General features: G+C 38.0%; 1 protein-coding gene across 8 annotated transcripts in view; it reads right to left on the reverse strand.

Moving 5' to 3' along the window:
- TMEM156 (transmembrane protein 156) overlaps positions 1-18,689 on the reverse strand; it is a 46,158-nt gene extending 27,469 nt beyond the window's left edge. For 3 of the 8 annotated variants that reach the window (XR_009736974.1, XR_009736975.1, XM_061419933.1), the window contains exons 1-3: positions 18,496-18,679; positions 3,403-3,672; positions 475-735 (exon numbers count right to left, since the gene is read on the reverse strand). Coding sequence is in view for 6 of the 8 variants with exons in the window: in XM_061419933.1 (XP_061275917.1) it covers positions 475-735; positions 3,403-3,672; positions 18,496-18,583 (619 nt within the window). In the remaining 2 variants the exon portion in view is untranslated. Of the gene's footprint in view, positions 1-474; positions 736-3,402; positions 3,673-18,495 lie in introns of all 8 variants that reach the window. The other 5 variants (XM_061419936.1, XM_061419937.1, XM_061419932.1 and 2 more) reach the window with 5 other exon arrangements.
- Between the last annotated feature and the right edge of the window lie 9,116 nt (positions 18,690-27,805).

A 27,805-nucleotide genomic window follows, 5' to 3' on the forward strand; every position in this document is an offset into this window, starting at 1 on the left:
TACATCAAAAATCCCTTTTTCTCAGGTCTGTTTCTCAGCTCTAAGCAAGGACATGTTAAATCAATTCAGACTTTAATAGCATATCACAATGTACATGTATATTTACATTTAAAAAGAAATCTCACCCTTTAATACACAAGTGTGATAGTATTACTTCAAACACAGATAATAGGCACTCCCAGAGTTATCCTAGGGCGGAGGGTCTTTGTAATGTTTCTCAAATAACAACGCATAGATGCCTCCTTTGCCTCTGAGTACAGCTGTGCTCCACAAAAACACATTTTTGTGTGTGTTTTTGAAAAATAAACAGGTAAAATAAACAGGTAAAAGGGCTAACATTCTTTCTAGCCTTGTTATTTCATCAATAAAATTCTTCAACTATTCAACTTAAAGTGAAGCTTACATGGTAGCCCTTACTTAATTTTGTGTCTGTATTCTACTCTCCTTTTCCCTCTAATTTCCTTTAAAACTTACTTTTTGCATCCATTTCTAAATGGAAAGAAATGTTTATACAATTATGTGGGTGTTCCATAATTCTACAAGTACGGTTTATAGATGTTGCCTCAGTTGGATCTTCCTCCTTGATTGCTGACCTTCCAGTGTGGGTTTTTAGATTACAGGTAAGATTATATTCCTCCAGGTGGTCAACCGTAGGAGTTACAGTGAAGTTAAAATGTTGACAAGGTGAGTGAAAATTATTTGACTTCACTTCCATTGATCCTCTCATGATAAGAACTAGAAAGAGATTAAGAAAATGTTATTCACACGCAAAAAAACAGTAGTACATAGTAAGAAAACACACACAACTCAAAGCTAAATCTCTTCCTTCCTATACAATAAGAAAAGAGTAGAAACAAGAAGTTATCAGCCTAAAAGTAACAATTAAAGTGCTTACATTTTTTTAAGAGTTTGAAAACTAGGTGAGATTGAAATACACTTGGAGCCTCTCAAAGGGAAAAAAAAACATTTCCCTGATGACTTGTGGGACAGATTATATTTACCAAAATGGTCACAGCATTATTTCCCATCCCACATTATACTAGTTTGCTAGGGTTGTCATAAAGTAGCATAAACTGGGTGACTTACACAACAGAAATGTATTGTCTCACGGTTCGGGAAGCTACACTTTCAAGATTAAAGTGTTGACAAGGTTGCTTCCTTCTGAAGGCTGCGAGGAAAAATCTGTCCATGCTTCCCTTCTAGCTTCTGGTGGTTTGGTGGCAGTCTTCAGTGTTCCTTGTCTTGTAGAACATCACCCTGATCTCTCTCAAATTTCCTGCCCCCGCCCCCACTTTTTTTTTTTTTCAATCAGGATGCTGGTCATATTGAATTAGGGCCCACCCTAATGACTTTATCCATGGGTTTCCCTGGTGGCTCAGATGGTAAAGAATCTGCCTGCAATGCAGGAGACCCAGGTTCAATCCTTGGATTGAGAAGATCCCTTAGAGAAGGGAATGGGTACCCACTCGAGTATTCTTGCCTGGAGAGTTCCATGGACAGAGGAGCCTGGCAGGCTGCAGACCATAGGGTGGTAAAGAGTCAGACACGACTGAGCGAGTAGCACTATAACACATTAAACTGAACTACTTACATCTGCAGCAACCCTATTTCCAAATAACGGCATATTCTGAGATACTGAGGTTAGAGCTCCAATATAATTCAACCCATAACACACACGTTAACCTAAAACTTTGCCACTCCACCATAAATAAATGGAGTCTAATACTTTTCCCTTTGAATCTCTGTGGAAGGATTTACCTGCTTGTAACCAATCAAATGCAGAGAAAATTACATCGTATGATAAGGCCAGAAAATATGAAGCAATTTCTACCTTGTTTTTTGGATCCCTAATGGTGGAGCCTTGGGCCACTAAGTAACAACGACTTAAAGCCATCATGCTGTGAGGAAGCCCAAGCTAGCCCGAATAGAAAGACCACATAGAAAAACTCTGAGACTACAAGAAGAGAGAGAAATGCCCAGCTTGCCTGTAGCTGCTCTAGCCCACCCCTGTGTTAGCTCCAGTCACTGTCTAACTCCAGCAGTATGAAATGCTGCAAGCCAGAAATGCCCAGTTATGCCCATTCTGAATTCTTGACCCCCTCCCCAAAAAAGAGAGAGAGAGAGAGAGAAAGAAAGGAAGGAAAGAAGAAAGAAAAAAGTTAAATGATTGCTGTTGTTAGAGCCGCTCAGTTTGGGGGTGATTGCTACACAGCCATAGCAACTAGAATAACTTATCAATGCTTTACTTTTCAAGGAGGCAGAGAAGTAGAATCTGTGAGCTTCCAATTCTTAAAACACTTCATTGTTCTCTATCATGATGAAGGTATTTCCCCAAATTGCTTTCTGGTGAATTTGACCCAGAAGCCTGCAATAGTTACAGTATTACTTGAATGTGTGTGTATGTGCTTAGTCGCTCAGTCATATCTGATTCTTTGGGACCCCATGGACTGTAGCCCACCAGGCTCCTCTGTCCATGGCATTTCCCAGGCAAGAATACTGGAGTGGATTGCCATTTTCTTCTCCAGGGGATCTTCCCAACCCAAGGATCAAGTCACTGTCTCCTGTGTCTCCTGCATTGCAGGCAGATTCTTAGAAAAAAGACTTGCCTATTGTACTTTATCTGAAGTCAATGCCAAGAAATTGTGTTTCCATTTTGAAAGAATGGGAAAAATGCCAGTATGGGGGTGCCCAGCAAACAATCTCACTGAATAGGTATAAGCACTAAATCTGATGCTTGGGCTTGGGGCCACCAGTATATTTTATAGCTGTAAATTAATTATTTAATTTCTCAGTGATGATAAATGAAAGGTTTGGTTAGATATTATGGATAATACATAATTATTCTTTTATTTGTTTATTCATTCATTAAACAAGTATCTTTTAAGTGCCTCAGTTCAGACATTATACTAAGATGTAGAAATATCATAGTGAACAAAGACAGGATTCCTGCTCTTGAAGGCTCACTGGATAGTTAAACAAGTAAAAAGACAATTCATGTACAGTGGATGAATATTAGACAGAAGTAGGTACAAATGCATTGAGGATTCAGTGACTCCTTGGGGAATCCAAATATGATTTTATATGAGAACCTACAAGTTTACTTAGAAGTTTTTCATTACTTTTGAAGACAGCATGCTAAATAACCCTTTAGCTATCACATGTACATGGATTATAGCTGCATTTTGATGTATTTTAAGAATGGATATTTTGTTTTTGATAAATCAAAGTAAACCAAGAACAAGTTACTGTCCCAAGCCTGTAAGTCATTCATCAAGCACAACACAGCTGAGTGTTTCAGGGCCACTGGACTTAAAATTGGAATATATTATTAATACTTTTTTTTCACAGAATAAGGTTATTTATCCTTGATAGATTTTGTTCTCACTTTTCTTTCGCATTTACCTTTTGATGTTTGTTCCTGAAAAATAAAATCAGTGTTTCCTTTGGACTCACAAGCCAAACATGAGAAGCATGTCTTGAGTTCACTTGTGATATCTTGGCAAATCCTGGTGAAGTTTTGAAAGTTGGAGTGATTTAGAAAGATTCCCGTAATAGTCTGAGTTTCTTTTATTGGTTGCAGAAAAGTCACAAAAGAAGCATTTATAGAGAAGAATGAATAGCTGAAATTCTGTTGTAAATATACTTCCAGACATGATAGTTCCAACATGTTTCCTACAAAGAAAAACAAATTTTTGACTATGAAATTTTGAGGTTTTGGCATTCAGATAAATACCCAATATACTGCTCAGTTATCTTAGGCAGATCAGTACATTTGAGTTTATCAGCAGCAGGACTTGGTTTTCACATGAACAATAATATCTACTGTGTTTAAATATTTCTTATTAAAAATCTGTCAACACTCCCTATTAATTTTCAGAGAAGAGAAGTCTTTGCTGAGAAGTTCTTGGAAATCCTAACATTTTAACCATTTTCTCTTCTAGGAAAGTTTTAATGGACAAACCTTATTTTCCTCTGAATCCATCTGTTTCAAAATAGAGTCTCACATGAATTGCATGGAGTTGAACAGGGAATGGAAAACCTGAACAGAATCTCTATACTCGTTTCTGAAGGCTGCTGTAACAAATTAGTACAATCTTGCTGGCTTAAACCAAGAGAAATTTATTCTTTTAGAGTTCTGAAGGTGAAAAGTTCAATGACAGTTATACTGGTCTAAAATTCAGATGTCCCCAGGACCACACTCCCTCTGAAGACCCTAAGAAAGAATCTGTTCCTTGCACCTCTTCCAATTTGGGGAGACTGCTGGCATTCCTTTGCTTGTGGCCACAACACTCATCTCTGCTTTCATGGTCACAGAGCCTTCTTCTCTATACCTTCATCTTCTGCCCCTCTATCTATATCAAATCTCCCTCTGCCTCTCTCTCATACAGAAACATGTGGTTGGATTTAGATCCCACCTGGGTATGGCAGGATAATCTCCCATCTCAAGATCCTAAAATTAACCACATCTACAGAGACCCTTTTTATTTATAAGGCAACTTTTACAGGTTCCCAGGAATTGACACCTGATATCTTTGGGCAACCATTATTCAACCTACTTGAATCTCCAAAGATGAAATTTAATAGATGATATCATAATTTTTATATTTTGTCTGCAGACAAGTGTCAGATATAGAATTAATGGCCTAATAGAAAGAAGACTGATTTTAAAGCAAACAACTAATCTCAAAAATATACAAGCAACTCCTGCAGCTCAATTCCAGAAAAATAAACGACCCAATCAAAAAATGGGCCAAAGAACTAAATAGACATTTCTCCAAAGAAGACATACAGATGGCTAACAAACACATGAAAAGATGCTCAACATCACTCATTATCAGAGAAATGCAAATCAAAACCACAATGAGGTACCATTTCACGCCAGTCAGAATGGCTGCGATCCAAAAGTCTACAAGCAATAAATGCTGGAGAGGGTGTGGAGAAAAGGGAACCAACCCTCTTACACTGTTGGTGGGAATGCAAACTAGTACAGCCACTATGGAGGACAGTGTGGAGATTCCTTAAAATACTGGAAATAGAACTGCCTTATGATCCAGCAATCCCACTGCTGGGCATACACACCGAGGAAACCAGAATTGAAAGAGACACATGTACTCCAATGTTCATCGCAGCACTGTTTATAATAGCCAGGACATGGAAGCAACCTAGATGTCCATCAGCAGATGAATGGATAAGAAAGCTGTGGTACATATACACAATGGAGTATTACTCAGCCATTAAAAAGAATACATTTGAATCACTTCTAATGAGGTGGATGAAACTGGAGCCTATTATACAGAGTGAAGTAAGCCAGAAAGAAAAACACCAATACAGTATACTAACGCATATATATGGAATTTAGAAAGATGGTAACGATAACCCTATATGTGAGACAGCAAAAGAGACACAGGTATACAACAGTCTTTTGGACTCTGTGGGAGAGGGCGAGGGTGGGATGATTTGGGAGAATGGCATTGAAACATGTATAATATCATATAGGAAACGAAGCACCAGTCTAGGTTCGATGCAGGATACAGGATGCTTGGGGCTGGTGCACTGGGATGACCCAGAGGGATGGTACGGGGAGGGAGGTGGGAGGGGGTTCAGGATGGGGAACACATGTACACCCGTGGTGGATTCATGTTGATGTATGGCAAAAACAATACAGTATTGTAAAGTAATTAGCCTCCAATTAAAATAAATTTAAATTAAAAAAATAAAGCAAAAGCAAAAGACTCTAGTGCTATATCTGTTATTAACTGAGATGCTTGAACAATTCACTTCATCTCCACAAGTCTCATTTTCTTATTAGCAAAATAGAGATAATAACCAGATCCTGCTAATCTTGTGGGGTTATAATAGCATCAAATGATGCAGTATATATGAAAACAAGTGTGTATTATTAAAATACAAGCCCATATCCCAGAGTAAAAATTAAAAATTCATCCTTTATTTATGATGGATTAAGATTTAATCCACACAAGTAATTGAAGCTCACCATGTAAAAACTGGGAATCCCTACGTAGCAGTAATGGTGAACCAAGGAATAGGTACCCTCTCTTTCAGATATTCTCAGTTTGACAGCTATTTACTAGGATGAGAAAATATTAATAACTGACATGCTCAATTCCATCTTTATGTGTCTTTCTTTACCATTTTTCACAATCATTTGGGGCAAAATACATTTTAAAAATTTTCTAAATAATATGGAGCACAATGAAAGACTTGCTTCATTTTTACGAGTGATTACTCCTAGTCATACATCCTGATTCAAACTTAAAAGAAAATGAAACTATTGATTGATATTAAGGCACATTTTCTTACTCGTGGAATTTGTACTTTGATCGTAATTTCATAATTGTTTCATTACTGATGATTATATTTTGATGATTTAATAAAGGTTCATTTACCAGCCCTCTGTGTTTGAAATTGTTTCTGTAATATTTCACAGGTAATTTACAGCTATAAACACATTTCATACTTGAGTTGCTATAAAAGTTTTGGGAGGCATAGATTGTATTTTACTCAAATATGCAGTTTTGTTATGTTTCAATATATTTCTAAACAAAGCTGTAATCAAATTAATAACTAATTTTAAAAAAACTGTCTTCAATAACTGTTTCAGTAAGATGATAGGAATTCACTATCTGATGCTTTTCTGTATTACTAAAACACATGAAAAACATATTTCTTGCCCTCTTTCCATTTTCCTCACTGATGTTTTTCATCTTATGAAATTTTCAACTTCTTGAACTTGATATTCTTATATTATAACCTAGAAGGGAGATAGAGAAATTTTTACTGTCAATATTGCAGTCTTCTTATCCAATAAATGACAAACTGGGCTTTCTAGAATTGATGGTATACCCTTTATATTTGGCTATGAGGTCATTTTATGATGGGTTCCTAATCTTAGTTTTAAATAATTCAATTAGGAAAGAAATAAATATAGGACATATCCTTCCCTAGTATAATTTTAAGAAATAAATGAATTCTACTCAGTCATATTTTGTTATTGTGGGTCATAATCTCATCTTCATAAACAAGGATTTATGAATTTAACTACTGCTATTAATATTGCTGAGAGTCAGACATCTAAATTCTCACTTCCAGAGATAGAAAAATGCATACCAGAATTACTCTAGTACTAAGACTGCAATCCCTCAAGGTAACGATATAGAATACTAAGTAGAATTAGGAAAATAAGTTACAGTATAAGACAAAGGCCAAGTCAATTATTTTTTCTTTTTAAAGAAAAGCAACGAAAACATGAACTATCTTTATTTTCTTTTTGAACTTTTCTTATAAATATTTATCATATATAAGTATATATTAATATAAAATATATTACTCCAGTTAAAGAATACTAAAAATAAATGAACACCCATGTATCTATTACACAGATTAAGAAGCAAAATATTAGCAACATCTCTGAAGTACCCTATCCCACCCCTACACACTCCTTGTTTTCCAAAGTTTAAAGACCATCATTAAAATGTGTTTATCACTCCTTTGCTTCATCTTAGAGTCTTCCCAAAATGTATATATTCCTAAATAACATTGTTTCATTAGCAAATTATATACATATATAGGGATTGCTGCTGCTGCTAAGTCGCTTCAGTCATGTCCGACTCTGTGCGACCCCATAGACGGCAGCCCACCAGGCTCCCCCGTCCCTGGGATTCTCCAGGCAAGAACACTGGAGTGGGTTGCCATTTCCTTCTCCAATGCATGAAAGTGAAAAGTGAAAGGGAAGTTGCTCAGTCATGTCCAACTCTTAGTGACCCCATGGACTGCAGCCCACCAGGCTCCTCCATCCATGGGATTTTCCAGGCAAGAGTACTGGATTGGGGTGCCATTGCCTTCTCCATATATAGGGACTATACTGTAGGTATTCATCTATGACTCGCTTGTTTTGCTTAATGTGTTCTAGTAGTGTTGCTGCATATTGCTGTACTAATTATTTGTGGTATCTTTGAAAGAATATACTACAATTTATGTATATATTCTTCTGACTGAGCATTTGAGGTGTTTCTATTTTTGCTGTTCTGACTGAGCATTTGAGGTGTTTCTATTTTTGCTGTTCTGGATAATACTGCTTTGAACCATAACTCTCATGTGTTATTGGTAGGAATGTAAAATAGTACAATCACTTTGGAAGATATTTTTATGTTCTTTTAGTTAACCATACACTTAGCATGTGACCCAATAATTCTACTCCTAGGAATCTACAAGAGAGAAATAAAAACATATGTCCACACAAACGCCTGTATACGAAGCTTCACGGCACTTGTAAAATTTATAATGGCCAAGGACTGGAAACAATGCAAACAACCAACAACTAGTGAATATATAAATAATTCCTGACATATCCACATAACGAAATACTACACAGCAACAAAAAGGAAGAATGTGCTGATACAAACAACAACATGGAAGAATGTGCTGATACAAACAACAACATGGAAGAATCTCAAATGCTTTATGCCAAGGGAAAGCAGCCAGACTCAATTCACTACATACTAATATGATTCCATTTTATGTGAAATTCTAGAAAATGGAAAACAGTATTGATGGTGGGAGAAGGGTTCTCTTACAAAGGAGAATGAGGGACATCTTGGAGATGCTGGTAAGGTTTATATCTTGATTGTGGTGGTGGTTACACTGCTGTAAAAATTTGTCAAACCTCAACTTTACACTTAAAAGTGGCACATTTTATCATATGTAAATTATATCTCAATTAAGTTTATTTTTAACTAACACTACTATGAATATTCATGAACATATCTCCTAGTACGCAGTTACAGAAGTTTCTCTAGCATACACACTGAATGAATTGCCAGGTATTCAGTATGCTCATCTTGGATTTCACTAGAAAATGCCAAATCATTATACCAAGAAGTTGTACCAATTTGTCTTCCCACATGCAGTGTAGAAAGGTTCTCATTGACACGTATCTTGGCCAAAGCTTTTCAAGTTTTGACAATTTGGTGAATGTTAAATGGAATCTTATCATGGTTTAAAAGTTCCTACTTTTTCTATTTTTCTAGTAGATTATCATTTTCTTATTAATGTTTAGGGGTTTTTAAACTTTCCTCTTTGCAATTTTAAGAAGTTATTTGCATTTTTATCAAGATATCTTCTCATCATTTGTACCTTGTTTATTCGTTTTCTTTATGGTCTTTTAGTTAAACGAAGCTCTTAATTTGAGTATTTTAAAATGATCATTTTCTTTACAAATTGTGCTTTGCATCTTGTTTAAGAAATCTTTCTCTTTTAAAAAGATTTTCATCCACATTTTCATCTAAAAGTTTTGAAGCTCTGCCTTTTATGTGTAAGTTCTTAATCTATCTGGAATTAAGACAGTATGGAGTAAGAAACCAAGTTAATTTTTTCCACATGTGATAATCAATTGTACTAGCAATTATTAAATAGTCTATCTTTTCCCCACTATCTGTAATGACATCTCTGCTGCTGCTAAGTCACTTCAGTCCTGTCCGACTCTGTGTGACCCCATAGACGGCAGCCCACCAGGCTTCCCCGTCCCTGGGATTCTCCAGGCAAGAACACTGGAGTGGGTTGCCATTTCCTTCTCCAACTCATGAAAGTGAAAAGTGAAAGTGAAGTCTGCACAGTCATGTCCGACTCTTTGCGACCCCATGGAATGCAGCCCACCAGGCTCCTCCATCCATGGGATTTTCCAGGCAAGAGTACTGGAGTGGGGTGCCATTGCCTTCTCTGAATGACATCTCTATAATCCATCAAATATCCACGTATGTATGTATGACTGTATTTCCGGGTTCCAAATTTTGTTCTTTTCTTGGCAAAGACATCTGACAGACTTAATTACTTTTGCTGTATAAAGCTTTTATGTGTGCTTAGTCCGTTCAGTTGTGTCCAACTCTTTGCGACCCCATGGACCCACCAGGGTCCTCTGTCCACGGGGATTCTCCAGGCAAGAATACTGGGAGTGGGTTGCCATTCCCTTCTCCAGGGGATCTTCCTGACCCAGGGATGGAATCCAGGTCTCCCACATTGCAGGTGGATTCTTTACCATCTGAGCCCCCAGGGAAGTCTTTATTTCTCATAGGAAAAATCCCCTAACCTTGTTCATTTTCTTTGGGAATGTCTTAGTGATTCTTGATCCTTTGTTCTTTCCAATAAATTTTTAGAATCAGCTTATTAAGTTTGGTGAAAAACCCAGTTGTGATTCTGACTTGAATCTCAAAATCAATTGGAGAAGAAAGATATGATACTGAGTTACTCCTATCACTCTTTTCTTCCTTTCTTACTCTCTACTTTTATAGGTCTTCTTTGATATCTTCTAATAAAGTTTCCAAATTTTCACCATCAAGATCCCATATGTCTTTTGCTAGATTTCCCCCAGGTACCTTAATTTTTGTTGCTATTGCCAACAGTATTTTTTAAGAAATATGTTTTCTGTTTGTTAGCGGTAGATGGATATACAATTGACTCTTGAATATAAATTTTATTTCTTATCACTTTGTAAACTTCCTTATTAATTTTAATTTTTCCTAGAAATTTTTTGAGTTTTCTATATAGATACGCTTTGTGCTTGCGCTCAGTTGCTAAGTCGTGTCTGTCTCTTTGTGACCCCATTGACTAGCCCCCCAGGCTTCTCTGTCCATGGGATTTTCCAGGCAAGAATACTGGAGTGGGTTGCCATTTCCTTCTCCAGGGGATCTTCCTGACTCAGGGATTGAACCTTGTCTCCTGCATTGGTAGGTGGATTCTTTACCACTGAGCCACTAGTGAAGACCATAAATATGTTAATTTACTGCAAATAATTACAACTTTATTCCTTGCTTTTCACTCCTTACACATTTTATTTCTTTTGCTTGTCTTACTGCACTGACTAGGACCTCCAGTAGCATAATGAATAGAAGTGTTGAGAGTGGACATCCTTGTTTGCTCCTGATCTTAAGAAGAATACTTATGATGTTCATTACCGAGACTGATATATAATCATTTTTAGATATCCCATTTCACTTTAAGGAGGTTCTTTTCTATTCCTAGTTTGCTGAGTTTTTAATTATAAAGACTGATGAATATATTAATTGAGTGCTCTTTCAACAAGTATTGAGATGATTATACAGGCTTTCTTCTTTAATCAGTTAATATAGTGCATTACATTATTAGATTTTCTAATGCTAACTCAATCTTGCATTCCAGGAATAAATCTAATTTGATCATTTTTATACATTGCTGCAATCAGATTCTTAATGTTTTGTTTAAAGATTTTTAATCTATATTTAAAAATGGGATTGGCTGTAAAGTTTCCTTTTTTGTACTGTCTTTGTTAGGTTTGCATACTAAGATACACTAGCCTTAAAAAATAAATTGGAGGGGCTTCCCTGGTGGCTCAGTGGTAAAGAATCCATCTACCAATGCAGAAGACACAGGTTTAATCCCTGATTCAGGATGATCCCACATGCCTTGGAGCAACTAAGTCAGTGCACCACACTATTAAGCCTGTGCTCTGGAGCCAGGGAGCCGCAACTACCAAACCCACATGCTGCAACCAGAGAAGCCTGAGTGCCCTAGAGTCCAGGCTCCACAATGAGAAAGCAGCCTCAGTGAGAAGCCTGCGCACCACAAATAGAGAGTAGCCCCTGCTCGCCACAACTAGAAAGTCCAAGCAACAAAAGACCCAGCCCAGACAATAAATAAATAAATGTATAAAAAAAAATAAACTAGAGAGCTTCCCTGGTGGCTCAGGGGCAAAGAATCCACCTACCAATGCAGGAGACATGGGTTCCATCCCTTGTCCAGGAGGATCCCACATGCCACGGAACAACTAAGCCCATGTGCCACAACTACTGAGCCTGTGCTCTAGAGCCTGGGAATGCCAACTACTGAAGCCCACCTGCGCTAGAGACTGTGCTCCACGACAAGAGACGCCACCACAATGATCAGCCCGCACACTGCAACCGGAGAGTAGCCCCCACTCGCTGCAACTAGAGAAAGCCTGCAGGCAGCAACAATGTCCCAGCACAGTCATAAATAAATAAATTTTTTTTAATTTTTAATAAATTGGAAAATGTTTCCCTTTTTGTATTTTTTCAAATGGTTTATAACAAATTATATTTATCTATTCAATTCATTTCTTGAAAGTTTGGCAGAACTTACGTATAAAAACATCTGAACCAAGTGATTTTTCAGGGAAAATTAAACCATTGGTCAATTTTCTTAATTATTCTACAATTCTTGGATTTTCCATTTCTTCCCAAGTGAGTTCTGATAAGTTATATTTTTCTAGAAATGTGTCTTTATGTTTTAAATTTATTGACTTACAGCTATTCTTAATAATCTCATTATAGTTTTAATGTCTATGTTTCTTTTTCATTACTAAGTTAGTTATTGTTCCTTCTCTTTTTTGATTATTCAGTTTTAGCAGGCAGAATAATGGCCTCCCTAAGATATCCACATCCTTATTCCCAGAACCTGTGAATATGTTACATGACATGGCAAAGAAGAATTGAGTCGAAAGATGGAATTCAAGTTGTTAATGAACTGTTCTTAAAATAGAGAAATTATCCTGGATTATCTGGGTAAGCATAATGTAATCATACATGTGATTCAGATGCGAGAAAAACTCAACAGGCCATCACTGGCTTTGAAGGTGGGAAGAAGCCACAAGCCAAGGAAAGCAGGCAGCTTTTAGGAGGTGGAAAAAACAAGAAAACAAAGGTATTCTTTCCTAGAGCCTCTGAGAAGAATGTAGCCCTACTAACACTTTTATTTTAGCCCAGTGAGACCTCTGCTGGATTTCTACTTACAGAACTCTAGATAATATATTTGTGCTGTTTGATGCTACTGTTTGTGGTCATTTGTACAGCAGCCATAAGAAACTGAAACATCAATCATTCCAGAAGTGTTTCCATTTAATTAGAATTTCTAAAGAACCAACTTTTGACTTTATTGATCCTTTCTTTCATATCGTTTAATTTCATTGACTTTTGCTCGTCTTTATTATTTCCTGCCTTCTACTTACCTTGGGTTTATCTCACTTTTCTTATATCAAAGAATTTAAAACTATAAACTTTCTTCTAAATACCTGCCATTTTTATCATATCCCGCACTATGGAATTCTCCACTGGGGGGAAAATAGCAGAAAAATGATTCAAGGTAAAGAGATGCATATCTTTTAAGTAAAAGATTCTGTGAAATAAATTTCAGAGGCTGTGCAGCCCAGAAGTTCAAGGTTTGTGGTGAAATTTTATGTTTCAAAAATGTAAGATGAAGGGGTCCCTGATGGTGGTTAGGACTCTGTGCTTCCTCTGCAGGTGGTTCAGCTTTTATCCCTGGTCAGGGAGCTAAGATCCCGTAAGCTGTGTGAAAGTGAAAGTGAAAGTCGCTCAGTCATGTCCGACTCTTTGCAACCCCATGGACTATACAGTCCCTGGAATTCTCCAGGCCAAAATACTGGAGTGGGTAGCCTTTCCCTTCTCCAAGGGATCTTCTCAACCCAAGGATCAAACCCAGGTCTCCTGCATTGCAGGCAGATTCTTTACTGCTCTGTAGTGTGGCCGCCAAAAAAGTAAGATGAAGGTAATCATGCCTGGCCTACCTAAATCAAGAGATGGTTGTGAGGGCCTGATGAGAAATGCTTCCTTTTAGAAAGCATTTTATTTTTATTTTCTTTATAATATTTTTTATTTCCTTTATAATATGACTCAGAAATTGCACTTAGTCACAAATACTCATTGAATGCCTTCTAATGTGGCAGATACAAGATATTCAGAGAGAACATTTATCTACAAAGGCAAATGAATGAGACAAGTAGTTAGAAAGCTTCCCAAGCAAGGGTTGTTGGTATTAGGCAGTGAAAAGCATTATTTTTTTTTTTGCCATTATGTACATCTAAGATACATATATACATGAATCCGTGTTCATTAGTAGCTATTTAAAAACTATAATGATTCAGAAAATTCAGCAAGAAATAAAATCTTACAACAAAGTAAATTTATCCATCTAGATTTATTCTTTCTTCCCAAAGATTTTCAAAATAGTCTCTCTTGAGAACAATACTTCACCATTAATGAGTTGAAGTATTTAATAAGCTAAAATAATTTATTATCTGTAAAAGTATTTGGTATATAATACCTGTATGCTGTGCTGTGCTAAGTCGCTTCAAGTAGTGTCTGACTCTTTGTGATGCCATGGACTGTAGCCTGCCAGGCTCCTCTGTCCATGGGATTCTCCTGGCAAGAATACTGGAGTGGATTGCGATTCCCTCCTCCAGGGATAGTACCTGTTTAAAAACTAAGATCATGGCATCTGGTCCCATCACTTCATGGGAAGTAGATGGGGAAACAGTGGAAGCAGTGTCAGACTTTATTTTTGGGGCTCCAAAATCACTGCAGATGGTGATTGCAGTCATGAAATTAAAAGACGCTTACTCCTTGGAAGAAAAGTTATGATCAACCTAGATAGCATATTAAAAAGCAGAAACTACTTTGCCAACAAAGGACTGTCTAGTCAAGGCTATGGTTTTTCCAGTGGTCATGTATGGATATGAGAGTTGGAATGTGAAGAAAGCTGAGCACTGAAGAATTGATGCTTTTGAACTGTGGTGTTGGAGAAGACTCTTGAGAGTCCCTTGGACTGCAAGGAGATCCAATCAGTCCATCCTAAAGGAGATCAGTCCTGGGTGTTCATTGGAAGGACTGATGCTGAAGCTGAAACTCCAATACTTTGGCCACCTCATGTGAAGAGTTGACTCATTGGAAAAGACTGATGCTGGGAGGGATTGAAGGCAGGAGGAAAAGGGGACGACAGAGGATGAGATGACTGGATGTCATCACCGACTCTATGGACATGGGTTTGAGTGGACTCCGGGAGTTGGTGGTGGACAGGGAGGTCTGGCATGATGCGATTCATGGGGACACGACTGAGCGACTGAACTGAACTGAACTGATGTATGCATAAATATGTATTTTTTACCCTTTTTTTAATGGTCATGATTATATTCCAAACCTGATTGGGTATTGCTGATTGAATGAGCAAACCAATAAAAAAATAAGGATATATTTTTTAAGGACTAGGATAACAATTTTTCAAAATAATTGCAGTTATCCTTGATTACACTGGTCTTTATAATAAAGACATAAAATATGAATATATGCTCATATACTTCAGGGTTTATCCTGTCCTTTATAGGTATTTAAGGTTCTTTTATCCTTTGTTTTCTTCAATTCACTGCTCACTATACTGCCATTTCCATCAGGAAGTGTGAAATGGAAGGGAAGTGAAAGCTGATAAACATAGTATATGCGAGTTTGACTCCTAAAAGTAAGAGAAGAAGTCAAAACAACAAATAAAATTAGGTCTGTGGTGTTTTCATCTGTGCTATTCCTGGTCTCTTCACCACAATCTGGAATATACTCACATAACTCTATAATTTCTGGCTCCAAGAATTTCTGAGATGTCAGTATGAATACATTTTATTTGAAAATCAGTAACAATTCCTTCTTTTAGAAAGTGCTTCTAACGTAGCTAAGGAGAAATATTAATTGATCATTAGAACTCTGACAGTTGTTTTGTTTTGTGAATAAAAATGAAGAAACGCCCTCCCCCCGAGAGGACTGGAAGCAACTTTTACGTTCCCATTGTGTCTTTTATATTGCTATCTCCATTATTACAGTATTGTATTTAATTATTTATCAGTCAGTCTTCCCCTTGACTGAAAACTTTTTGAAGGAAGAATTGCCTTTCGTTTTTATAGCCTTGGGTTCCTAGTACTGTTAGACACTATTTGTAAGTGAAAGAACAAATAAATAAAAGATCACTGAGATTTATATGAGTTAACCAGAGCTCTGTTTCTCTTAAAGACTGTAAATCCACCCAAAGTGGGTTGATAAAATGTCTCTTGTTTGGAACAACCCAGGTTTCTTAACTTCAAGAGGCTCTGAATAAAAATATATCCACTATCTTTTGTATCTCTGTTATCTAATGCAATATAAGAGTATGAAACCACTGTATTAACTACTATGTCTTAGTGTAAGATGTCTTTCCAATAAACTGAAAGCTAGAATATGCTCTCTTGCCAGTGAATACCAATGCAGAGTTATTACAAGTCCCAAATATCATTAAAGAAGTTCCCCTTCCAAAGAAGTTAGACTAAATAGCTTACACTATGTAATTATAATAATTGAATATTCTGAGTAATGATTATTCAGAGACTCAGATACATTCTTGATGAAAAATGATCAAACAGAGTGCTCTATTTTTAACTTAGGTCTTCAGAGGGCTTATTATTTCGAAATCAAATCTATTAAACCTTGTGAATACATTATTCCTCATTAAGATTCCTTTTGAATTCATTTGACATGCTAAAGACAGTGTATCAGTACATAATTTATAAGTAAAAATCATTTTATAATATTTATCTTAGATATTAAAGTGAATAGAACATAAGAATGAAAAAGAGACACAAGTAACTCATAGGGAGAATAAGACTACAGGAGAACTCTCAAGGTAATTTTAGTACTTCTAGAGGCACCCCACTCCAGTACTCTAGTCTGGAAAATCCCACGGACGGAGGAGCCTGGTAGGCTGCAGTCCATGGGGTCGCAAAGAGTCGGACACGACTGAGCGACTTCCTTTCACTTTTCACTTTCATGCATTGGAGGAGGAAATGGCAACCCACTCCAGTGTTCTTACCTGGAGAATCCCAGGGACAGGGGAGCCTGGTGGGCTGCTGTCTATGGGGTCACACAGAGTCGGGCACGACTGAAGCGACTTAGCAGCAGCAGCAGAACATTCTTATCTTACCATCTAAATAATCTTACTAAATAGCTTATTTTGCAAAATACTTTGGTTAACAAGTCAACTCATTTCATAAGGAGCTATTGTTGTGGTTAAAAATTGCCACCAAATAAAAAAGACAAAACAATTGTGCATCCTTAGTTTAATCAATATAGAACTGTATAAAATGAGTCTATATAAATTTGCTCCTGGTGATCCATAAGCCATTATAAAATATAAAGCATTATTATTATACTATCATATGTGTAAAACATTTTGCCTAATCAACTTTTCACTTATGTGCAAAATTCCTGCTACCACAAAACGGTATCAGGACAAAATGGTGGTTTTCAAATAGTTTTGTTTTTTGGCCCCAAGGAGAGTTCCTTCAAAACAAAATTCTCAAATAAATCCATCACTCCAGAAAGAGTGGGAGAAAAGTTCGACATTGCTTTTGGACCAGGGAAAGAGACATGGCTATTTTAAGTTTTAGGAAGCAGTAAATGTAGTATTGAAAAGCTACTGTAAACAATTAGGAAACTGAGAGTACAAAGTTGTTATCAATGATGGTAGATTACTTGTCAATACATCTGCCCCCAAAAGAATAATTTTTAACATGCTTTTTTAACATGCTACTTGTCACAAAACACTAACCAGTCATTAACAGATCAATTAAAATATATGCTATGATTGCTTAATCTAAGCAACATAATGCCAGAAAACCAAGAGAAATTTAAAAATTTTAATTATTCACAAAATGTACATTCACAGTGTTTATTAAGCAAAGAAATTATCTGCTACTTCACATCATGTATATGCAATATTAAATAACCCTTGCAATATGACATTAAATGTAATTAACAACAGCATATTCATCAAGTCACTTAGTATATGTATATACAACAATAAATAATCATTGTAAAAAGTCATCAACTACAAGGTTTTCTCTGATTTTAATCAGTTCATATGATAACTTTTTAATGACCGAATACAGCATTTTCTTTTTAATTTTTCTTCTTATAAAATGCTAGGAAGCACAATTACCATTCAAACAATCATGATAATATATTTTCAAATCTTACTGACATATAAAAGTAGTTTAAATTTACATCTATTTCTTTTCCTACTCTAGTTCTCAGCAATATCACAATTTTCTGAAATATAAACAGAGATAATTTTACCCCATTATTCTCTAATTACAAATATATACAGGTATATAGCCACTTAAATTTTTACCCATCTTATTTTAGCTGTATTTTGAAAAAACGTCTTTATACTTTTTTTTCAAAAAGTAACTGAGCAATTTGTGTGAAATAGTTGTAATGGAAAGGAATGCAAGCATTTTTAACATAGTAAATGTTACTTTATTTATAAAGTAATTCCAGGATGTGAAGGCATATTTAAAGCTGTTTTGAAGGAAACTTTCAAAGAGCAAAATCATATGGTGAAATTATTGTAAATTCAATGTTTGAAAGTGAGACTACAGATTTTAAGTATTTCTTTTCATTTTTTTCATTTCATTATTGCATGCTACAATACCTAAGTACTGTAAGTAAGATTACTGTACCAGGTAACAGTCAACTAAAATTACAATCTCATTTTATTAGCTTTCCAGACATAGAACTTCAGCGCTCACAGCACGTAGCCAAAAATAAGGCCTTTCCTGTAACCATTAACCAATATAATTTTAGAAAATTAAAAAAGGAAAAGTAAATTGTAATTACTCACCTTTTGGTGCCTGGAAATATTCTGGCAAAATTAAAATGAACATGATCATTATGGCCAAAAGTAATTTAAGGAGGGCTGTTTTTGTCATGTCTCTTCACATGGTACGTGTGTTCCCATCAAGTATACCGATGGCATCATTCTTCCTGGTTTATGTTTCATCTCTGCAGCACTTGAAGTTTACGCAGTTTACCTCGTGCTCACTTCCTGTTGGGTAAGACTTTGTAAAGAGGAGACGTAGAACTGAGACTTCTTCATTTTGAGTCACTTTCCACTAAGAAGACTGTTTTGTAACAAGCACTTTCAAACTATCTTCCAAATAAGAAAGAGTGAAGAAACAATGTAAGGAAGTAAAGGGGTTTGTCCTCATCTAAATCTGAAGCTATTTTCCTATGCTTACCAATCTGTGTGAGTAAATTTAAACCCACAATATACTCATCAAAAGTGAAATGATGAATGTCTATTATGTCCAGTTGTAAAAACATCATTCATTCATTTACTTATTGATTATTGAATCCCTTATTTATTTATTTGCCAGGCCACAAGCTTGCATGTTCTTAGTTCCCTGACCCTTGGCAGTAAAAGTATGGAGTTCTAATCACTGGACTGCCATGGAATTCCCTGCTGCTGCTACTGCTGCTGCCAAGTCGCTTCAGTTGTGTCCAACTCTGTGCGACCCCATAGACGGCAGCCCACCAGGCTTCCCCGTCCCTGGGATTCTCCAGGCAAGAACACTGGAGTGGGCTGCGATTTCCTCCTCCAATGCATGAAAGTGAAAAGTGAAAGTGAAATCACTTAGTCGTGTCTGACTCTTAGCGACCCCATGGACTGCAGCCCACCAGGCTCCTCCGTCCATGGGATTTTCCAGGCAAGAGTACTTTTGTTTTGTTTTTGTTTTGGAGTGGGTTGCCATTGCCTTCTCCAATTCCCTATTAACCCCCTTTTAAGTGCTAGCCACTGTCCTATGTTCTGGTGTTCAAAAAAAAATATGTCTAGAAAATAGTAAATAGCACAAAATATAAGGATAAACTAAAGACTTTTACTTTTCTACACTGTATGTGTGTGCGTGCTCAGCCATGTCCAACTCTTTGAGATTCCATGGACTGTAGCCTGCCAGGCTCCTCTGTCCATGGAATTTTCCAGACGAGAATACTGGAATGGGTTGCCATTTCCTTCACCAGGTAATCTTCCCAACCCAGATATCAAACCCGCATCTCTTGCAGCTCCTGCATTGGAAGGTGGAGTCTTTGCCACTGTACCACCAAAAGCAGTAAAATGGGACTCATTAAACCTAAAGCAATGTGATTACTGTTACAGAACCCACATATTCAGTTTCCATTTAAAAAAAAAAAAGATCTTTCATTATGACAATCCAAGTGAAACAAAATGCATTGTCTTAGAATATTAATAAAGAGTAGGCAAAAATCATGGTGAATAAAGAATAGGTACAAACAAGTACTTTTTTCCCCATGTTCTTGTTTTCTGACTTTAAAAAAGGAAAGTGGTACCAGGTATCGCCAATCTTTCCTCCCGCTCACTTCATCTTGTACTCTCACCACCCATCCATTTCCATTTATCCTATTTCTTATTCTTACCCAACCCAGCCCTAGACTTTATGGAACAGCAGCTGAGCTGGGGATAGGAGTCAGGAAGCAAAGGTTGTCCTGTGAATATATATTGTGAATATGAATTAACTGTTTTTCTTCTGATTGGGTGCAACAAGTTGATGGGCAAATTGGAATCATGGATTAAGGGACTTTAGGACTTGAGTCTAAGAACAGTCAAAACTGGAGTATGACTTCAAATATAAGACTTATCTTTGAACAGTAGTAAGGACCATTCAAAAGAAGAGAGGAATTGATGAGAGTTATGGCCTGCACCAATTAATGGACTGAGACATACCAGATTACGGGTCAGGCAGTGTCTCCAGCAGAGATGCTGGTAGGGATGGGTGGGAAACACCGTTCATTAGTTCTCACAGGTGTCACCAAGTGCTCAGTGGAGCCTCTACTTCCCATTTTCACCCTGTTTTGATTCCCTCAGACACTCTAAGTCTCACTTACGAATACAAACATTCCAATCATAACTTTACCAATGAAGATGAAATTGATCAAGAAAGTATTTAATTGACATAAAACCATTGTCGGTTTAATTCCTGGATGAATTTCCTTATAAGAGCAGTTAAACCACTTCTATGTTTTTCCTCTATAATGTTGATTTTATTGAAACTACTTTTTGTTAGTATCTGTCCTTTTCTATGAACAACACTGCTTTAGTTAGTTTACTAATTCTTTCGTCCTTACTAAATTCTATGGATTTGTGAGTTTTGTGCATGTGTGGTAGTATTTCTTCTAGATCTACTTCTTTCCTCCCTACCCTCTTCTACCCAATATGAACATAGGCTGGTAATCCTATCCTAGAACACCTGGAAAACAGACTTCCCTGGCAGCTCCATGGGTGCTTTGTCAATGATGGGCTGTTTCATGTTCTCTGCAGCTGGCTTTCTCTGGTGCTGTACAGATGGTGGATGCCAGGAGACCAGTCCAGGGTCCCTTAGCCCCAGGTCATACCTGGCTGCTCTGAGGACGTAGGGGATCAGGGTCTCATGTGCATCCGTGCATGCTGCATGCTCAGTCGTGTCCAACTCTTTGCAACTCCATGAACTGTAGACTGCCAGGCTCCTCTGTCCATGGTATTTTCCAGCAAGACTACTGGAGTAGATTGTCATTTCATACTCCAAGGGATCTTCCCGATCCAGAGATTGAACCTGGATCACTTGCGTCTTCTGCCTTGGCAGGCAGATTCTTTACCACTGCGCCACCTGGGAGTGTCTCATAACTGGCCTACAATCTATCTGCTGGATACCAGTGTGTCATCTCCGATTCAGAAAATCATGAGAAAATTATTATATGCCCACAGATATTTCAGGAATCTTTTATTGTCCTCAATTGTTCTCTTATATTTTCATCTAATTTTTATAAATACTTTTGATCATTTTGCCTTCAGTTACTAACTGCTCAAAGGGTTAGCAGAACAATAATCAACAAGTTCCAAGTATCCCCTGGGTCAAATCCTCCAAGATTCAATAGCAAGGGTGAAAGGGTTGAAATATCTTTCTTTTTTCTGACTGACATAATTTGTCCATTGAAATGTTTTATTACAGAAACTTGCCAGATAAAATGCATCACTAAATACTGGCATTTTAAACACCACCAATCACTAAAATTTAAGAATTAGGCTGCAGTTTCTTGAAGGTAATCCAATTTAAAATGATAGTGCCTTGATTGGTTGGTTGGTTTAGTCACTAAGTTGTGTCCAACTCTTGTGACCTCATGGACTGTAGCCCACCAGGCTCCTCTGTCCATGGGATTTCCCAGGCAAGAATACTGGTGTGGGTTCCCATTACCTTATCTGATATTGCCTTAGAAATAAATAAATATGAATTGTGCTCACTTTGGATTTTCAGTTCAGTTCAGTCACTCAGTCATGTCCGACTCTTTGCGACCCCCATGAATCGAAGCATGCCAGGCCTCCCTGTCCATCACCAACTCCAGAGTCCACCGAAACCCATGTCCATTGAGTAGGTGATGCCATCCAACCATCTCATCCTCTGTCGTCCCCTTCTCCTCCTGCCCTCAATCTTTCCCAGCATCAGGGTCTTTTCCAATGAGTCAGCTCTTCGCATGAGGTAGCCAAAGTATTAGTTTCAGCTTCAACATCAGTCCTTCCAATGAACACCCAGGACTGATCTCCTTTAGGATGGACTGATTGGATTTTCTTGCAGTCCAAGGGACTCTCAAGAGTCTTCTCCAACACCACAGTTCAAAAGTATCAATTCTTTGGCACTCAGCTTTCTTTCTAGTCCAACTCTCACATCCATACATGACTACTGGAAAAACCATAGCCTTGATTAGACGGACCTTTGTTGACAAAGTAATGTTTCTGCTTTTCAATATGCTTTCTAGGTTGGTCATAACTTTCCTTCCAAGGAGTAAGCATCTTTTCATTTCATGACTGCAATCACCATCTGCAGTGATTTTGGAGCCCAGAAAAATAAAGTCAGCCACTGTTTCCACTGTTTCCCCATCTATTTGCCATGAAATGATGGGACTGGATGCCCCAGTGATGGGAGTGGGAAGTGATGGGAACGGATGCCATGATCTTAGTTTTCTGAATGTTGAGCTTTAAGCCAACTTTTTCACTCTCCTCTTTCACTTTCATCAAAGGCTCTTTAGTTATTCTTGATTTTTTCTGCCATAAGAGTGGTGTCATCTACATATCTGAGGTTATTGATATTGGGATTTTTCCTCCCCCATTTTGTGACAATTTCCAAAGCACCTTCACAAATATTAGATTATAAAACGAGAATGACTACAAATCTGCAGTTACTCACCCACTGTGGACTCTACCCTCCTACTTCAGTGAAGGAATAAAACATTAATAAACCTAAAACCCAAGATATTGTTGATTCTGCTCTAGTATTAAACTTCCGTAAGTTTATATTTCACATCTGAGACTCGGGTTCTGGAATTACTTTAGTACGTCTATAACTCTAATGGAAATAAGTCTTAATAATTTTATGTTGTGTGCTAGATGCAATTTTATTTTTTTAATGAGAGAATCTTTTATCTCAAGGAGCTGCTCTTACCAGAAAGAGCAACATAGACTTTAAAAATATATAACCATGACCCTGGTGGTCCAGTGGTTGAGAATCTACCTGCCTGTGCAGGGGACATGGGTTCAATTTCTGGTGTGGGAGGATTCCACCTGCTGAGAGGCAGCTAGGCCCATGCACCACAACTAAAGAAGGCCAAGCGCCTAGAACCCGTGCTCCCCAACAAGAGAAGCCACCACAGTGAGAAGCCTGAACACAGCTAGAGAGAAGCCCCTTTCGCCGCAGCTAAAGTAAGCCCTCATGCAACAAAGAAGACCCAGCACAGCCAAAAAGTAAATAAATCAAAAAATAATAAGAAACAGTCTTAAAAACTATGGTTTGGATTTAAAGTCTGTGTAGTTATCTCCTATCATATGAAATACACACTTGTAATACTTTACATGAACAATATTTTTTCTATTTTTCTTTGTCGAAATTACCCCCAATTCCTTTACTGTATTCTGTGGAAAGATCTTTTTGAGGTCAATAAAAACAATGTGCTCATGTGTTCAGCTGTGTCCAACTCTTTGCGACCCTTTGGATAGTAGCCCTCTGTCCACGGGATATTTCAGGCAAGAATACTGTAGTGGGTTTCCTCCTCCAGCGGATCTTCCAGACCCAGGGACTGAACCCACATCTCCTGTGTTGCAGGCTGACTCTTTACTGCCGAGCCATCAGGGAAGCCTACTCTCAGTCTCTTCACTATATTCTGTGGAAAGATCTTTTTAGGTTAAAAAAAAATTATCAATGACATTTATTGAATATTTACTATGTGCAACTACACATTCTTGACCAAAAACAATTAGAGTATCAATTATTTCTCCAGGAAAAAAAAAAAAAGGCATGGTTTATTTAGGATCAGCGAAGAATTGCAATCCAGGCTCTGCAATCATGGCAAGCCACAAGCAAGTCCCCAGCAAAAATGAAGAGGAGAACTCTTTTTATAGAGTGGGGAAGGAAGCTGGGAGGCTACAGTAAACAAAGAGTGTGTAACTTTTCATTGGCTGAGTTGGGACAGTCTCTCATTGGCTGATCGATTGTCAGGTAAGAAGAGGGGTCATTCTTCTTCCTGTTGGGCTCTGCTATCATTGTAGGATATGAGAGTTCCCCTCTCTGATCTCCTCTCTCTATTTAATTGAGGTTTCTGTTGATTAATGTTGTGATTTTCACAACATTATTGAGTATTTTATATGGATTATTTTATTCAATTCCCAGCAACTTTCTAAGTGAGTTTCTACTGTTATTCCAATTTTATAGGCAAAGAATATGAGGTATAGAAAAGTCAAATAATATACTTAAAATCACATTGTTAATAAACAGTCAAGCTAAGCTTCAAACCCATCGAGTCTGACAGTAGACTGTGCTCTCAACCACTGTGCTATATACCCAGTTTCAGACTGTGTGAGAACATTTGTCTGTCAGAAAAGGGTCATTTATGAAATAATAATAACAGCAAACACAAATATAGCCCTTTCTGTGTGCCAGACACGGCTCTAGTTTGGGGTTTCTCAGGAATGGCACTACCAACATTTAGGGCTGGATAATTCCTTGCAGGGAGCTGTCCTGTGCATCGTAGAATGTTGAGCAGCAGATGCCATTAGCAACTCTCCCCACCCCAGTTTTGACAACAAAAAACTGTCTCCAGACAATTCAAGAAGTCTCTGGGGTGGGCAAAGATAGTTCCCAGTTGAGAGCTACTCTGGTAAACTCTTCACTTACTTTAAGTCATTTAATCCTCATAACCCCAGTATAAAATAGTTACTAACATTACTTCCATTTTACTCACTTCAGACCAGTTCTATACATAGCAATCTAATCATCCAGAAAGCGAATGACTCATAATCTGGATCAGTCTAATTACTTCTCAATGTATTTCTTGCAGATAAGCCATCTACTTTGGCAACACAGCCATGCTTGGATTAACACATTTTGTGGGAGGAAATAATTTTTATTAATGAGATCTGCCTAAGCATAAAGAAGTTTGGGAGAAGCTCCAATGTCCTCATTCAGTTTGCAGTTCATTCAACAAATATTTACTGAACAGTTCCATGGCGTCAGGCAGTGTTCTGAACCCTAGAGATGAAGTGGTAGATGAAGCAAAGTCCTGGCACTTCCATTCTAGTGGGTGTGTACATTCCAGGGACAGACGACAGACAAGAAAATCACAGCAATAGTTTATTTTCAAATAATGTTGTGTTCTGGGGGGAAAAAATAAGAGTGATGTGCTAACAGAGAGTTGGGCAAGGTACATGTTGGTTTGAATAAGGATGTTAAAGAAGGCTTTCTATCATTTCTTTTATATGGCACTAAGGAAAAGCCCATGGACCGAGGAGCCTGGTGGGCTGCAGTCCATGGGGTTGCTAAGAGTCAGACACGACTGAGCGACTTCACTTTCACTTTTCACTTTCATGCACTGGAGAAGGCAATGGTAACCCACTCCAGTGTTCTTGCCTGGAGAATCCCAGGGATGGGGGAGCCTGGTGGGCTGCCATCTGTGGGGTCACACAGGGTTGGACACGACTGAAGCGACTTAGCAGCAGCAGCAAGGAAAAGCAAAAGTGCAGGAACAGAAAACAGGCCAGTGGTTGCCAGAGGCTGGAGGCAGAGGAGGGGTTGACTACAAAGGCACAAGATGGAGTTTTTAGGGTGATGGAAATATTATCTTGATGACGGTGGCACTTATATAACCGTATGCAAAAACTCTAGAACTGTACACTGAAAAGGGTAGATTTTACTTTATGTAAATTGTAACTCAGTAAACATAATTATCTCTCTCTCTCCCTCTCTCCACATAGCCTTTTCACTGCTTTAGAAACAAAGATTATTGAGAAACATGCTGGGATATTCCTGGGGCTGGGAGTATGGGTCAGAACCTGAACTTAGAGAATGAGAGCAAGCCTCAGATCAGGCTGACGGGAGACCACAGCACTGCCCTTTCTTGCCTTGTTAACCTTCAGTGGCTGTGGCGAGGTTGTTGCAAAGAAACTCAAGGCCACGTGGACACACAGGAGTCTCCCGTTAGCAGCCAGCACAGCCCGGCCAACCTGGGACATACATCCGCCCCCTCAGAGAACCAGAGAAGATGCTCAGCATTGCTCAGACCACAGGCTGCGGTTCACTGAGCTGCCTTTTCTTTGTTCACCTCCCCTCTGGGGGACATCTGGTTTGATCTGCCACCATTGTGTTTAGAATGCTGGAGACTGGGCAGAGTGCACCTGAGGTCTTCACCCACGGGCCTCCGTAGAGGTGTCAGGCTTCACGTGCCCAGTCTGCACATGGCTACTTTCCCTACACTGGCCCCACTCCATTACCTGTGTCAGGGAAAGTTTTGTCTGTTTTCACTAACAAAACCCACTGCAGTGAGATAGCAGCCTGTGTGGGAAGGAACCTGTTGGGGCCACTTTCCTTGAAAGGAATAGGAGGCAGGCTTGTCTGCCCAGATGGTACGGTGAGAGAGGGAGGCCAGAGGGAAAGCCACCCTGGAATGGATTCCGGGGAACACTGTAGTGTCTCAGCCTCTGGGAACAGCTTCTGGCACCTAATCTGATCTTGAAATGTATTATCATGTTAATGACATGCATCAAGAGATAGAAATCACAACTGAAACATTTTTCACCATTCTAGCATAGAACAAGCTTTGACTCTTCAGGTAACAGAGAAAAATCAATTGCTGAGAGTCTGAAAGTTTTAGATCCAATGGGTCCAGACTCTGATAATAAAGAAGAAAGAAAAAAACTGGCTGTGATTGGAGAGCTCTTCTAAATCTAATTAACACTAGTTCTTGATTTTCTTGGAAATGGAGGGGAGAAGAACGAAATGCATTCATAATTTGAAATTGAAACGCCCTCTCGTTGCAGCCTATTCTTTTTTTTCTGAGACTGTACCTACTGCACCTAATACTTTCAGATGCTGAGCGATTGATTTTACTCTATTTCCTAAAGAGTCAAAGGTTTTTCTATTCTAACATCACGAAGAATGTTTCCATTGTGCTTTGCTGTCTCTTGATACATGTAATCTGTAAGTAACACTATGTCTTGATTTTCTTGGGGACAGGGCGAAGGAGAATGAGATGTTTGTTTTCTTCCCTCTTTGTCTTGCTGAGACCAGTAAATCTGAGACTGTCTTCGAATGTGTACCGTGTGAGCCACCTTCTAGTCACTCACTGTTTTTGTATCTCAGGTCAGCTGCTTGTTAGCCAGAACCTTTCCTCAAGTATTCTGTGCTAAGTATAGTCACTGAATTTAGAATGCAGGTGTGAACAAAGGGATGTGTGCTATAGAAAAGATGAAATGGAGGAGGAAGTAGAAGCACAATGATTGATAAGGACTTTTCAGTTTACATATCTGTCTGAATCATCTTTCTTTAAAAGTCTGTCCCATAACAAGTAGCAAGCACAGTGTCTTCTATGCTGTAGGCCTTTTCGTCACATCTGGTGAGTGCTACTGCATGAATATTCTATAAGCAAACCATCAGCACCGTGCCAAACCTAAATGCTTAACCCTGCATAGTGGTTGTAAACTTGTTCTCTGAGACCATTAAGATGGAAGCCAAATGAGTGCTTCCCGTCTGTTAGGTGGTGAACCCAGAAATAATATTTCAAATATGAAGATCCCAGAATATTTTTTAACTCACAAGAAATCAACATCAGTTAGTAGTATT

The sequence above is a fragment of the Bos javanicus genome, chromosome 6 (genome assembly GCF_032452875.1).
Source record: "Bos javanicus breed banteng chromosome 6, ARS-OSU_banteng_1.0, whole genome shotgun sequence".
Lineage (NCBI taxonomy): Eukaryota > Metazoa > Chordata > Mammalia > Artiodactyla > Bovidae > Bos > Bos javanicus.